Below are 16665 nucleotides of genomic sequence, written 5' to 3' on the forward strand. Positions count from 1 at the left end.
TTTTTAAAATTTATTTATATTTCATATTCATGATCTCCATGTTAGAGATTACATGTCCTTAAAAATTAAGTCCCAAAATCCATCTCAAAAACAGATATTTAAGAGGTGACTCATTTCTACATGGACTCATAGAAACTGTGTTCTTTAATAGATTCGCATCGGGGTACCATTGTCTATTAGGGAAGTGTAGCACCTTCGATGGATTCGGAGGAAGACTTTTTTTTTGAGAAAATATCCCCATATCCCATATTTTTAGATTTCATTTCTTGGTAAACCCAAAGTTTCAAAAGATATCTTCTAACCCCTTGGCCACTTTAAACCTATTTTTTAACCTAAACGAATGTGAGAAAGGCATGCTCTTTCGAAACCCAATCCTTTCTCTCTCTTCACTTATATACCCTAAACTTCTCTCTTTCTCTGTCTTGTTGCATCTCTCACTCTCTCTCTCCTTCCGTGTTTTTCCAAACAGCTCTCTCTCCACCCGGTAACCTCTCACCTCAATGAATCCTTTCTCTCTCTCTCTCTAGAAGTTTGGGAGAATGACTTTTAGAAAAGACATGTATTTTTAGATTTATTTGGCCAAAAAAAACATGCTTAAATTTGCTCAGGGGGTTAGAAAAAAATAAAATCTACAATTTTATGCCCCAAGATATCTTTTAAAACCTTGGGTCTATTGTGAAATGAAACCTAAAAATAGGGGGTATGGAGATATTTTCACACTTAGATAATAGGAAAAATTGAAACTGTAGGGTTTTTTTCTTAAAAAAAGAAACCACAATAGCACCCACTTTTTTAAAAGTTAACATCTCCAGAAAAATAAATAAATAATAACAATGACACCCACTCTTTTGACTATTAATGGCAGAGACAAGGACACAACCTCCCTGGATTTGGAGATTGGTGAATCAATTGGTTTTCTAGAATTTTGTTTGAAATCAAGAATTAGATTCGCATAAATATTTTTGGAATCTTTATTATAAAAGAAGAAACTTAAATCCCTCAATTCAAGGGTCAGATTGCTTTAAAAGTATGTGGAATCAATCTATTAAAGTATTATCTTAAAACTAGGTTATTTTGCTGTTGGTAGTGAAACTTGTTAGAAGCTGAAAAAAGCGCAATGAAAATAATAATGAACCATCATCCTTCTATTAAAATCCCAAAGGAGTATACCTGAGTGCTTCGGTCATTATTTGGTTTTGCTTCACCATCTGGAGCCTGAAGCGAAATCGACTTAGAGTGGTTCTTGAAGAACCCCTTCATTGGCAACAGTCAGCCTCCCTTTTAGCACCCTAAGACTGTGCACATAGGTCACATTCTTAGTGTCACAAATGCCAAAAATCTCATCAAATGTCATGGCCAACCTCCACGGAATAGAGGACTCTTTACAGGATATCATATGACACTAGGATAATCCTTTTCTGCATAAATGGAAGGGACACATACATTTAAGCTCACCTTCCTCAGTGGGCCTGAATAGCATTTAAGCCTCTACCTTCCTCATCTTAAAGCTTCACTTCTTCTATGTGCTGCCCAATGCATCGCACATCCCCGCATATTCGATTTGGAGAGATGCGTTCGCTTATGTGCCGCATCTCTCCTCATCAGAGCCACATCCCGCATCAATTGCATCAGGCCGCATAATCTTTCTGCCATTTTTTTTGAAACTGTACCCCCTCGGGCAAGGGGTAATAAGGTCATTTGGACCTTCAAAAATAGGGGGAAAGGGTTTGGGGGGTATTAAACCCCCCAAACATCAATTTTCAGCACATCCATGGCTTTCATTGGATTGATTGAATCAAAACAAAAATTTGGTGAAAATTTTATTTGTTGAAGTTCTTCGATTTGTGCATTTGTTGATGCTTGGTTGTTGATTTGTATCTTTTGGGCGTTGATTTGAGGAAGTTTAGGCGAACTTGTGACAACAAATCTTCATGGACTTTTAGTATGTAGTATTTTGTAACTTTAAAGTTTGTGGTTGCAAATTTGTGCTTATGGTTGTTGATTGTTGAATGTTTTATGAAGCTAGTTTCAGGTTTCTAGTTTCTATCAGGGGATAGTGGATACAAAATCTCCGACAGTTAATACTTTTGAAGTTTATGAATAAACTAAACACCTACTATCACATATATCACCTCCATATTTTTTCTATGCATTAACCTATTTTTTTATATTTTTTAGAATTTTTTATATTTATTGACCGCATCGCCGCTATGCACCCGCATCGAGTCGCATCGCCACATCGGCTCTCCCAATGCTTTCGGCCTCATCCCGCATTTTTCTAGTACTTAGTTCTATTCAACAAATTCTATGTTGTTCCCTTTCAGCCTTACATTAGGATTACTGATTTCCGGTTTTGCATGTGTAATTTGGGTGTGGTTGTCGCATATTTCTAGATTGATTAGTTTAACCATTTTTTTTGTAGGTTGGCGACCGATGTGAAGTAGAACCTGGAGAGAAAAGAGGGGTTGTAAAGTTTGTTGGTAAAGCTGGAACATTGGCACCTGGGTTTTGGGTTGGAGTTCAGTACGATGAACCTCTTGGAAAGCATGATGGCATGTAAGGACTTCTTTAACTTTAGTATTGAAGAGAATTTATTAGAACATAAGAATAATGTAGCCTTTCGATTCTATGAATTGTTTGCAGAAGCCCTTTGGATCTTAAGTCTTAATTTCTTTGGTTGTGTTTTTTAATTTATCACATTTAATGGGAACCTTGATGTAACTTGAAATTTCTCCCTACTAGATTCTGCTTCTACTTTAAGAAGCTCGTCCCTATATTTCTTCGTCACCCATTTCAAAATTTTAATATCATCACTCATTTGCCAGACTCTTGTGACCTTTCAAATTTCCTACATGCATTACCTGGAGTTACGAATGTAAGTAATTAGATAATAGCTGTGCCCATGATCCATGACTCCAAATCTCCAATTGCGTGTGTATGGCTTAGCAAGTGTATAATCCATATCAGGTGGCATCATCTCGCTCTTAGATGGAGAATTTAAGGTATTTTTCATTCTATACATTTCATTATTATAATAAATCTTCAGGAGATCATTGTATTGATATGGTCAAACCAGCTTCAATATCATTTCATATTCTGAAAATAAAGGGAGAGATTTGTTTATGAAAGGATTATTATATTCATACTCAGGACAAGACCTCCTACATATATATATACAAGAAAATTATATCACACATCTAGCCTTGAACCTGTATACTTATATAAGTCATTGGATAATAGAAATAAACTATAGGCAGCTTAGGATGATAGTGGGAATCCTCCTCACTGTTTAGTGCATTTGATTATGTTGGAATCATCGCAGCACTTTTTCCTTTCCCATACCCAAATATAGAGTCCTAAGGTTGTAGAAATGATTTCCAGCATCAGTGGCAGAGACTATATTCACGTGGCACACTTGTAATATACTTTAAGTGTAAGCTTCTGCAAGGTCATGTACAGCTATGTGTGTATACTTGTGATTGTGTTGTACTTATTGTCGCACTCAATTCTATCAGAGACAGCGAGGGATTTACATGTGGCCGCTCACCTCACTATGGGTTTGGCATCATATATGAGTCAGCCATGTAAAGGGCACAGCCATAACACAGCCTTAGAAGTCTGATGTACTGCACTGCTTTCAACATTTCCACTCGAATCTTAGGCCTTGTTTGAGAGGTGAAAGAGGGGGCTTGGCGGCCCCCTCTTTCACAAAAAGTGGAACCTGCGGCTTCCATGCCATGGCATGCTGTGGCTTCCAAAAACGAGCCATTTTAAGAGGAGCATGGAGCACTGTGCTTCCAAAATTCAGCTTCAACATTCCCGCAACAAACATGGGAGGCTTGATTCGTGGAACTTGAGCCTGCTGCCAAAAAGTTTCACCAATCAAAGACGCCCTTAGTGACCCATACCATATACAGGCATTGGGAATTGAAATCTCTAGCCATGGATATACATACCTCAAGCACATTGAGAGATGATATTAATTACGGTGGATTTGGTGCCACTAGCAACCCTGAAAACAACCACCTAAAGTGCCGTAATTTCCTATAGGTTACATCATATTTACCATAAAAATGCAATGTGATTTCGCCAAGTGCTTCTTAGTAGATACTTACCCAAGCAATCCGGTTTTTACCCTTACGTTTTCCAGCCCCCGGATATTCATTCGCTCCAGCCGGCCGGTAGAAATAGTTGGTATCTATTCCTCTCCTGCCGAATGGGTGTCTCTCGCTTTAAAATTTAAGCTTCTGGATATCCTTTTTTAGGTGATTCCTTTCTAAAGACACCTTCTCCTTAGCTATTTTTTGTTGTAGTTAATCATTTTCAGACATTATTAGTGGCTAAGGAGTAGTCAATCATTTTCAGACATTATTAGTGGCTAAGGCTTGAGTGCCATCCCCACTCGGTATGTTTGATAATTAGTATCTTGAGAAACCAGGAGCATGATTGACAATCAGTATCTTAAGAGATGGAAGAGGTACTATCCTTTCAGTACTTTTCTGGTGAGATTGGAGTAGCACAGTGAAAATGGAGGTTTTGTGCTCCTGTGGATCAGCTTATATATGTCTAACTTGGTCTTGAGTGTTACATTCGTCTGTTTTTTTCTTTTGTTTGTTTGCTTGTTCTTTTTTTTTTTTTTTTTTCTCTTTTCGTTAATTAACTCTTTGTATGAAAATGATAAACTTGTACAATTTGTAATGGTAAAGTGGGACAAAAGTGTGTTACTGTAGCTACATGAATGGCCACGGGTTTGTACAAAAGTTGGTGTTTAGGGAATGTGGGGTTCTTGGCATTGAGAAGTAAATACTGTGGTTGATTCACCCCTTAACAAGCAAGATGATCAGCCATTAAGTTAGCTTCTCATCTTCTCATCAATTGGGAATAATTGAGGTTGTGAGGCTGGAGCTCTATGAAATATCATTCAAAGAGGTTCTTTAACCTCTAGGGGCGGGGAGTGGATTTGTTGGCACATGCTATGACATTTTGGGAGTTGCAGCTCGCTCTTGATGGATTGTGGGGCCCCAAATTTTGTCAAATAATTGCATGCCAGCTGATAAGGTGTTGGATTTAGCGTGGGAAGCCTCACCAGAGCTTATGGGCCCAGATTATGAGAGAAAAACTTCGCTAGTGGGCACTAAAAATGTCTCTGATACCTGCCATTTAGTTTTCTGGACCTCCCAGCTTGGTGGCAACCCAGGGTATCCCATTCTCCCAAAAGGGGGTCTTTGGTGGGTTTGCTTCCTTATGGGGGGGACATGATCCCAATCCCTTGGGGATCAATCAGTAGAATTCACACCCATGTTAGATCACAGTTATTGTAAGCGAGAACCAGAGCAAGATATCATCGGTAAGAAGCAGCTCCCAAGTTTGGAGGCATCATAGAAGTTCTCTTTCAAATAAATATATAAAAAATATGAAAAATAAATACATTAGGAATATCTGTTTTACTTAAAAATATGATTTTTCAAGAATGTGTAAGTTTTAGTAAAAGATATTACTAGATTAGTTAAGATAGGTTCTCCTTTTTCTTCCCCTACGGCTTCATTATAAATTGAAAACGAAAATATAGCGTAGATAGAAAGAGAAAAACATAGAGGTAAGAGAGATGAGTTTCTGGCCACAGTTGCTAAACTTGGAACCACATAATAAAGAATTTATTGGACTTACAAATATGACTTCTTAAGTAAATTTTAGCTCATTTTTATTACTCAGGTCTTATCATACAAAATCCTGCATAATAATATGCCAAAGTTATTTAAGTGTAGGCTTTTAATAAAAGATATTAATGAATTTAAGTCAAAATAGGTTCTGCCATTTTCTTCCCATACACCTTCATTATAAATTACAAATAAAAATAAAAATGAAGCATAGATCGAAAGAGAATAGGCATAGAGAGAGATAAGATGAGTTACGGTTGAATGTCTAGTATCCATGATGGATGGTGGGGGATGCTTATCTTAAGAATTTGTACTTAATGGAGTGCATTGTAATCATTTTAGATATTACAGAAAATGACCTTCTGCAAAATACAGGTGGCTACAATTTTGAAGGGCATTTCAGGAAGCTGAAAACAAATGAAAGTTCTATAAGTGGGTCCACCGGTTTTCCCATTCATTCATAAACCCATATCCCGATTTCTCTCTCTAACCATATTTATCTCCTCTCTCTAGCCTCCATCTCATTTCTTCTCTCTACCCGCCGCCCTATCTCTTCTGTTCGCATCCATCTCCTTACTCGCCATCTCCTCTCTCTCTCTCTCTCCACCCCATTCCCACTCATCTCCCACTATCCACAATGAGCTCCAACATAGAGATCTGCTACCGTGCTCTGCATTGCCATATCTCCTCTACCTCATCAATGAGAGAGAACCAAATAATGAGAGAGAAAGTGATTTGCTGCTTCCTTGAGTCCCTTTCCTGCAACAAAAACCAGCACAAATAACCTCATATGTGGCGGAGTCTGAGGTGAAAATCTTGGCCTGCATATGTGGCTCGATAGTTACTTGAAACAGGGGTCGAGCTGATAACCAAGTCATGGCAGCAGGGCAGCCCATTCTGGAGGTTGGGCATTCTTTCCTTCATGTCCCTTTGCAGTTGGGGACTGGTGAAAGGCCATGCTTCAGCCAAGCAAGTTTTAAGAAAAGTATATTGCAATCTAAGTGAGTGCTATAAATCATGGTCTATTGTATAGTTACCGGGAACGGGAGCGACAAGAGCTCCGGGATTGGGAGCGGGAGCGCGGAGCGAGGCTGGCTCGAAGATCCCTAGTTTGGGAAACGAGGTCCGTACATGGTCAAGTAAAGCGGATCGAGATCCCTGACTTTTAGGGAGAGCGTTCCATATCTTCATAGGAGGGAATTCTTTACTAAATGAGATCGCTTTCCTCTATGATAAGGATCAAGGTACCCGAAGTTCACTTACCAACTGTATTGTAACTTGGGAGCGAATACCATTAAACAATATTTTTAACTTTTTTCAAATTCACAAACCTAGTATCAATGTGAACAAAATTCATTCATTGAAATTCTCTTTTACATTTTGTTGTCATTGGAGTATGATCTTACACATAATGATAATAGAAATCCAGTATGGTGATGTAATACTTAAGTCCTCGATCCCATGTTAACAATGGGAATGGAGGGTGATAAAAACAGCACACCTACCTACATTGGTCTGCCTACAACATATGGATCCATTACAAAAAGTGCACACCTACCTACATTGGTCTGCCCACAACCCACACGTCCTCATTTTTGGCACGAATCAGTTGGATTGGACAACTCCCAATCGAATATCAAATGATGATTAATATAAGAATGTTGTGATAGATTGTTTCCAATAAAGAAACGCAATAGTTTAGTTCTCCTTGGCAAAGTAAGAAAAAGGGAAGACATTGCTATATATAATTCCCAATAGCTCTCATCTATCAAAGATTGCTAGGTGTTCAAATACATATACATAAGAGAGACCTCACATTTCCACGCAAACATGTTATTCCATCACTCGTAAGGCAATCTCATGAATGGCTCACTTTGGTTGATAAACATTCAAGCAATAGAAGTCCTTCAGGAGGTAGACAAAGACCTAGTGAACTAGCTCCAAGGAAGTTGAGCATATTGACATTCTTCAATTGAACCATAACGCGGCTAACTTTTGTATCTCCTTCCATCTTCTTGCTTCTCTCCTTGTCCTCATAAATATCTAGGAAATCATGGAGTTCAGAAAGATTGTAAGGTCATAAAAGTTTGGAGGTCCACACTCGATTGTATATGAACCAAAAAAATGTGTTGGTGAAACTCGCTTCCAAATTAGAGGATACTCGATTCCATGTTGGTGGAATTGTGGTTCTGCTTACACATAGAACCATGATCTTTGGCATAGGGATCTGGATTCCATTAGATGGGATCCTATTCTCAGATTTCCCAAATCGAGATTCCAAGTATCAAGGAATCTCTCTGAATCGAGATCCTGTATCTCGGAGCGTGGGATCGAGCTTCCGGAGCGGAAGCAACCCCCTCCTTAGAAGATCCCTGTAACTATGGTCTATTGGGTTCATCTCCATCCAATGAGATAAAGGACATGGAGAGGAATGGGAGCACATCTTGGTTTGAAAGAGATCTATGGTGATATTTTTGGGCTGTGATATTTGTAGGATGCAGCCAACTGTGGTACCCATTCCACATTTTTTAGCGAGTGGGGCAGTAAATGTACTTAGAGAGAGAAGAGGTGAAGAAGAAAAGCATTGGAGATTGAAGTGGTGTATTAGGGCAAGAGTGAGAGAGAAAGGGAGAGAGGGATTCTGTAGAGAGAAAGTTGGGGGAGGTTGCAGGTTGAGAGTGATGGAGGGTTTGGTGAGCATTGGAAATTGAAGTGGGGTATCGGGGCAAGAGTGAGAGAAATTGAGGGAGGGTTTCTAGAGAGAGAAAGTTGGGGGGAGGTTGCAGGTTGAGAGTGAGGGTGGGTTGCTGAGTTTTGGAGAAGAAAAGGACAAACAAAAGTGGATGATAAACACTTCATAGATCTTTAAAATCAAAACCGAACCTATTTTCCATAATTGGGCTACTAATTTAGAAATATTGACTAAAATGCCCTTGTATTTAAAAATTTATGGGGAGGGTATGTAAACGTACTGTTCACAGTTCACATCTCTCTCTAAATATCACATAATGTTTTTTGAGAGGTGTGAATGGTAGAATAACTCATATAGATATGTTATTCTATGTGTGACATTTAGAGATAGATAATTTGGGAAATTGGAGAGATTAAAGAAGATGTCGCACACATAATTAGAGCTGGGTGGGTGAAGTGGAGATGTGAACCAAAGTTTTATGTAATCTTTGCATATTAATGACGCTGAAAGAGAAGTTCTATAGGACAACTGTGAGACCAGCTTTGCTTTATGGGGCGGAATATTAGCAGTCAAGAAATATACTTATAGAATGAGTGTTGTTGAGATGAGGATGTTGAGATAGATGAATGACAAGACAAGAAGGGATAGAATTTGAAATAAATACATTAGGGAGAACTTAGGTGTGGCTCCAATAGGTGGTAAGCTGAGAAAAAGTAGACTTAAGTGGGCTTGCCATGTGCAACACAGACCCAGTATAGCACCTGTTAGGATGTGCGAGTTGGTTCAAGTGGAAGGCTCAAAAAGAGCAAGGGGTAGGCCCCAAAAGGATATGGTTGGAAGTAGTAAAAAAAGTTATGGGGACTTACGGCTTCACTGAGGCTATTTTCTTTGATAGAGCAGAATGGCAGACCAGGATTCGTATAGCCGACCCCAAATAGTTGAGAAAAGGCTTTGATATGTGTGTGTGCGTGCATGTGTGTGTGTGTGTGTGTGTGAAAAGTCAATATAAGGGTGATGCCCTAAATAATCAAATTAAGATGCACATCAAAAATTCAGTAGAAGAGGTTCTTTCGGTGCTGAAAAACCCTCTATTCGATCATCTCAACTTCAAGATGTAAGGACATGAGAAAAGGTAGATTTTGTCTTGGAAATAGTGTATCTGGTAATGTATTATCTCGACTATCAATTTTCAAAATTTTCAAATGTTCATGGATCTGCTCGATCTACACTAATTTTGAATCTAAAAATTTTGTAATTGGAGTGGAAATTAATTTTTCAGGCCATCACAAAGATTTCTGATTCTGAAACAACATGTTTCGGCATTATTTGAAGGTGCATCTTACTTTAATCGGTTAGGGCCTCAGCTTTATTCAAACCACACCATCATCATCGTCAGTCGCCATTTCCCAATTATTTGGGGTCAGCCTTATACAAATCACACCAATGTATAAATGTGCATGTGTGTGTGTATAATGAAAAGTCATGCACCCCAAGTAAGAAATGAATGGGGTTTCATGCACTTATCTCTCTCTTCCATGCTAAGCTTTTCTATCATGGTATCAGAATAGGTTCAAAAAACCTAGATCTTCAACGGTCTTCAAGGATCTTTCCACGACGCCTTCTTCAATTTTCACCTAGCAAATAATAACCATCTTTCTACACACAAACGCTAACACTCTATCTCCCTCTTATGTTTACCTACTTAAAACCCTAATTCCATTTCTATGCGCTACTTTCTTATATCTCTGTAGTTTTCTTCTTTAACACCCTAGTTCTCTTCTCTTAAAACACCAATTTTTCTCTCCATGCACTTCTTTCTTCGTTGTAATGTTCTTCTTCAAAGCCCTAGTTCATTTCTCTTTTAGGGTTCATATTCTTATTCAAACATATTCTCCTTCTCAAAATTGCGCTAAAATCTCAATATCTTTCCCCTTTAAGCCTGAATTTCTATACTTTCTCCCTCGAGGGCATCACATGCCCCATTCTCTTTCTCCAAGGCATTGCTCACCTAATTTTCTTTCCTTAGGGCATCAGGCACTTAGCTGTCCAACAGCTCTTGCTCCCCTGCTCTTGCTCCCCTGCTCTTGGCAAAATCTTAAAATTTCTCCCTCTTTATAACCTTAATTTTCCATACATTCTCCCCTCAAGAGATTATATACCAGTTTTCTTCCTTTAGGTCATCACGTGCTTACTTTTCTCTCTTTAGGGCATCATGCACCTAATTCCAACGACCCTTTCTCTTTTTTCTCAACTTCTAGCTTACCATAATCTCTTCTTCCAAAATGGTCACTTTAAAGTTAATTTCATCCAATTTCATAACACAGAAAGCCATTATCAAACCGTTCATTCGTGGTTAGAAACATATAGGACATTTGAGTGGTTCTTATGTAGTTGTTGGAATTGGGAATGGGACCAGATTGGGAGCAGGGGATTGTGAAATACTTGAAGAACCCTATATTTGGGACCTCCGTCCATTCAATGCATCATTTAGGGATCTAGAATTGCAAATGCTGGGGATCGAGATCCTAATCTTTTGGAGATCTTGATCCCGATCTTTTGGGATCTTGTTCCCAACCTTTTGGGGTTCTTGCACACAACCTTAAAAAAGTATGTGTAACCTAGGACTATATGTATTCTAAGGAAAGGATCTCTTTTTTTATAGCAAACAAGCAATGCAAGTATATTAAAAATGTAGTTGTTTTGCTAGCTGGCTATAAATTAAGACAGTCATTTGTTTGGTTATTATCTTGATCCTTACGGTTGGGATTTTGATCCCTAACAATAAGAATCAGTTTGAGAGAATGTTATATATAGCAAATGGGTATACAAAATAAAAATACAAGATGGAAGTATTGAGCAATTTAAAGCTCAATTAGTGGAAAAAGGATTCATTGAACAACATGGATTGGATTTGGGCATTGAGGAAACTTTTAGCCAAGTTAGAATTGTCACTGTATGGATAGTTTTATTTTTAGCCTTAACATGTGATTTCCATCTCTTCCAACTCAATATAAAGAAAACCTTTCTTCATGGGGAGTTAAGGTTATTGGTGAAAATTTGTATGCAAACTGAAGAGATCCATTTATGGTGTATATTGAGCTCTTGTACATGGTTTCAAAGTTTTTATCATCCAATAAAGGCATATGGATTTATGAGGAAAGCAATGGAGTGCTCCATATTCATTCACAAGAGTAGTAGAATATTGTGATTGTTCTCTTACACGTCGATGATATTGTTATCATAGGAAGTTCTCTGGTCATTATTGCAAATATGAAAAGATTTCTCAATGGCAAGTTGAAAGTGAAGGCTTTGTGATGACTGAGATATTTCTAGGGATGGAAGTTGATAATAATTGAGACAAAAATTTATTCTCTCAACATAAATGTAATCTATATTTACTTGAGGGTTATGATATGTTGGATTCAAATCATAGGCCATACTTACAACGCTTAACAAAAGATTGAAAGCTTACGATTGGCCAGGAGACTTGATTCATGCAAATCAGTCTTAGGATGTTGTGTTTATTTGAGAAGAAATATGACATCATGGAGAAGCAAAGAAGCAAAAATTTGTGGCAAGATCAAGCATAGAAGATGAATACAAGGTAGTGTTGTAGCAGACTTTTCTTGGACTCGGACCCTTATTCTATCGATTGGTTACAAGGTACTATACTCAACAATTTATTGTGATGAGCGAAATGCAGTGGCTTTCGTTGCTAATCCCAATTTCTCAATATTGCACTAACCACATTGGGACTTGGAGTCAAACTGGCGATAAGGGACTCATGAGTGAAAGGCATCACTTTCTAATTAAAGAAAATGTATAATCCGAGGGGGACGTGTTATGCATATGTACCTAATGAGTTTATTGTAGTTATTTTATATATTGTTTGTACCGTGATGTAATAAGTTTTTATATATTGTTTGTACCATGATGTAATAAATTTCAAAATAAATATATATGAAAAACACTCAAGCGAATTTTTACAGTTTTTTGCCCATGGCTCATCACCATCCAAAGTTCATATGATTGTTACGATTGTTTGAAAGTGTTTGAATTTTAATAATATTTTTATAAATCAAGTTAACCGTTTATATATACTAGTTGGATTACGTGCGTTGCACGTAGAACAAAATGATCATTCATTTCAATTATCCTATAAATATGTAACATTAACATTTTGTTATTGTGAAATGAGCACATGATTTTGCAATGGGTGATCTGGTATGTATGCATCATTTTATCATTTTAATAAAAGAATATTAAAAAAAAAGATGTAAAAAATGAACATATATTATTTGATTTCATGAAAGTACACCATGCACGATGATAATAAAAAAAAATAGAAAACAAAAAGTATCTTGCATGAAGCCAATTCCATTGATTTTGATAAATATTGCACTAGATAGAAATGAACATGTTTATTTGATTATATGGAAGTACAACATGCATTATAACAATAAAAATAGAAAAAAGAAAAAAGAAAAAAAACATGTAATATGCATGCATGGGGCTAATTCCATTTATTATCGCAAACAATGAAAAAAATTAAAATTTTACTTTACTATTTTTTTACTACTACTGCCTCATACCTTTTGAGAGTAAAGAGATGACTGTTTTTAGTACATGTGATCGAGAAGCTCTAGGGAGCAAGGGGGATGGATAGACTATGTTAGGCTTCTTGATTTCCTATAATTGGGAAGCTGTTCAAAAATGAAATGATCATTCTGAGTGTAGCACTTCATGACTCTTTTTAGTAGAATTATGAATTATTATTGATTAAAAGTAAAAATAAAAGAGAACCTTTTTGTTCTACAAAGTAGTGCTATAAACTCCGCATATGAGAACCAAAACTTCATTACCGAAAAATCCTACCTATTATATTTTATTCGCCACTTGCGGAAAAACCTCAGTACTCACACTCTTTCTCTATTTTTACTCTCCTACTACCAAATTGAATACCATAACTATTGGAAACCCAAACCCTATGAATCATAAGGTTATAATCTTTAATCAAAACAAACATAAAGAATTAATTAGTTGTAATATATAATAGCATTACATATTAGTAATATAAAAATGAAACATAGCATAAAATGGTGTTCTAATATATTATATTATAGTTAAATATAATAATAATAATAATATATAACCATACTAATATAAATCAACTATAAAATATAAATTATAATATAATAAAATTAATTTTATAATAATAATGATGATAATTATAGCAATAATAACAATAATAATAACAATAACAATAACAATAACAATGACAACAATAGACAGAATAATAATAACAATAATAGCAATAATAGCAATAATAGCAGTACTAGCAATAATAGCAATAATATCAATAATAACAATAATAACAATAATAACAATAATAACAATAATAATAATAATCATAATAATAATAATAATAATAATAATAATAATAATAATAATAATAATAACAATAGTAATAATAATCATAATAATAACAATAATAATAATAATAATAATTTTTTTTTTAAGATTTAAAAATAATTATGTTGTCTTAAGCAAATTGATTTGTTTTTCAGGATAAAATAGCTACAGGCCATTTAAATTAATAAATCTAAAAATTGTAAACTCAAATTTTTTTAAAAAATTGTTTAAATTACATAAATAAATTACCAAATATTTCAATTTAAACTGAAAAACAAATCAATTTGCTTAAGACAACATAATTATTTTTAAATCTTAAAAAAATAAAAAAATCATAAGTCAGGCCTAAAAACTTTTGAGAGCACAAAACGATTTAAATTAAAATATTGAGAGTTAAAAGAAAATCGGGGTGGTTGTTTGAAATATTTATAAAATTAAAAACATAGAAACGATTATTTTGGAAATTGTAAAATTTTCGTCCATAAATAAAAAATAAACAGTACAAAACCAATGAAGAGAAGGCTTAAAATATTAATATACAAATTCACTAAGCTTAATTTAACATAAAAAAGGAGCAAGCTATTAGTGCAAAAATGTAAATTATTCTCTTACTGCATAAAGAATCTAATGAGAGACTCATTTGAAACACTGACTAAATAGAAAAAAATATATTTCTTAATGATTAGAAATTTTATAGGAAATCTTGATGGTTAAATTTTAGTGTTTCTTATATATGTGCAATGAACATGAGAGAAAACCCAATGAAAGGATAAAATAGCTATAAGTCTTTTAAATTAATAAATCTAAAACTGAAAACTCAGAAGATTTTTAAAAAATGTTTTAATTACATAAATAAATTACCAAATATTTCAATTTAAAGCTAAATATAAATATAAAAAAATAGCCTATGCCTAAATTATTAGTACCATCGCAGAAGCTAATAGCTGTAAACGTTCTACAGACCGTAACATTATATTAAAACAAAACACATCAGCCTATATTATTGAAGAGCAAAATGTCAAAATGGAGTTCATTTTGAAAATAGAAATTCGTGTAATGAATGCCAAATATTGAGGAGAAATCTATATAAAGTCTTTCTAGTTCCAATGTTGATGAATTTTGTTCTCTAAAATGGCGTAGAATACTTCTATAAAAACAATAAAATTATATATCAAAGTATAATATAAAAAAAAATTTGTATAGAAATAAATAATACCAATAATGAGTAAAAATTGTTTAAAATAATTTGTTTAAACGGAAACCATAAAATCTTGACTTACTTCAATATTCATTTACATTCAAAAGAATAATACAATTACCATGTATTTTTTTATCAATAGACCAAAAGCCACCAAAAAAAAAAAAAAGAAAAATAATAAATATTAAAATAAAATTAACTCTACAAAATTAATATTTTAATGTAAGCTGCAATAAAAATAAGTGGAAATCAATTTTTGTAATGCACAATGCTAGCAAGCAATTGGCCACTTCGAGTTACATTATAATAAAAAAAAAAAAAAAAAAAACATTTCATATTTTTCTTAAAACACAACATACACATCCATGAAAATTAAGATGTTTTAATATCATAGTAAAAAAATAAAAAATACAGACATAAAATAAAGTATCTTAAAATTTAGCTAAAACAATAAATAAAGAAATAGAAAATAAAATAAAAAATATCACAGAAGTCGTTAAAAAATGAAGGCTCCGATTAAACAAAAATAATGACTTTTATAAAAGATTTTTTCATGTTTTCCTATTATATCTAAGTATTTAAATGTTGAATGGACCTTTTTTTTTGAAATACAAATATGCGTAAATGTTTAAATCCTAAGAGATGCATGAAAATGAAGAAAGAACATATAGAGGCTTCCTTTAACAATCTCTATGGCTCTAACAGTGGTGGGCACATCGTGAGATTATCATAAATAACTCTATCAAAAGTAACCACACCTTGTTGATTAATGCATCTTCTTTGATTGGGGCAATACCATTAGTGAGCATATGCTGCACCATACCAAAAATAAATAAAAATTGTTAGCGTAATCTACCTTAACGATCATAGAAAACCATGACTTAAGAGTTTAACTAATAATTTCATAAGCTTAAATTGATATAATATGTTGTCACGATGCATGGCATCGCCATTCCCTGAATGTAAAGCATGCCTTACCAACTCGAAGCAATTTGTGATAAACATAATGATCATTTTAAAGCAAGCAAACACTAGATCTCATGGTACTTTTTCCGTAAAATTGGATGGCATACCCACGTTTTGTCATTATGGAGAAGATAATCTTGTGATTTGAATCAATCTCAATGGAAACTTTTATTAGAAAATTGGGTGAAAAACGACAGCTCCTATAATTTTTTTAATATCTTCTATTTCATGTCTATCTTGCAAATGAAAAAGAATGTCTTCCTCTATTTTCTCGCTCATTGCAGAACTCCGTTCTTTGTATCCTTTCTTGGATTATATTGGGATATATCTTTATACTATTTTTTGTTTATCTTCTCTTTCATGTGTATCTTCCAAATTAGAAGGAATATCTTTCTATAATTTCGCTCTCATCACACAACTTCTAAACTCCCTTTATGTTTTCTTGGATCATCCGGAGGTCTGCATAGAAATCCATGTAGGCCTCCTAAAATTTGTGCGAGCATAGAAATCCATGTCGGCCTCCTACTATTTGTGCGTGCTCTCTCTCTTTCTCTCTCTCTCTCACATATACACATACATTTGCCTTATATCAAATAATGCAATATTTTAGGAATGTGGCCTCTCTCTAAAAATTAGGATTTCTCTCTATCTCTTTAGATATACACCTATAAAAATTGTGTGATGAGAGAGAAATTATAGAAATATATTTCTTCTAATTTGGAAGATACACATGATAGAGA

The 16665-nt window shown here is 34.7% G+C and overlaps 1 protein-coding gene across 4 annotated transcripts in view; it reads left to right on the forward strand.

Moving 5' to 3' along the window:
* Positions 1-16665, forward strand: part of EMB2804 (tubulin folding cofactor B) — a 75238-nt gene that overhangs the window by 42956 nt on the left and 15617 nt on the right. For all 4 annotated transcript variants that reach the window (XR_016044543.1, XR_016044542.1, XM_006859122.4 and 1 more), the window contains one exon: positions 2423-2556. Coding sequence is in view for 2 of the 4 variants with exons in the window: in XM_006859122.4 (XP_006859184.1) it covers positions 2423-2556 (134 nt within the window). In the remaining 2 variants the exon portion in view is untranslated. The remainder of the gene's footprint in view (positions 1-2422; positions 2557-16665) is intronic.

This window comes from Amborella trichopoda, chromosome 11, assembly GCF_054954075.1.
Source record: "Amborella trichopoda isolate Santa Cruz 75 chromosome 11, AtrichopodaSantaCruz75HAP2 v2.0, whole genome shotgun sequence".
NCBI lineage: Eukaryota > Viridiplantae > Streptophyta > Magnoliopsida > Amborellales > Amborellaceae > Amborella > Amborella trichopoda.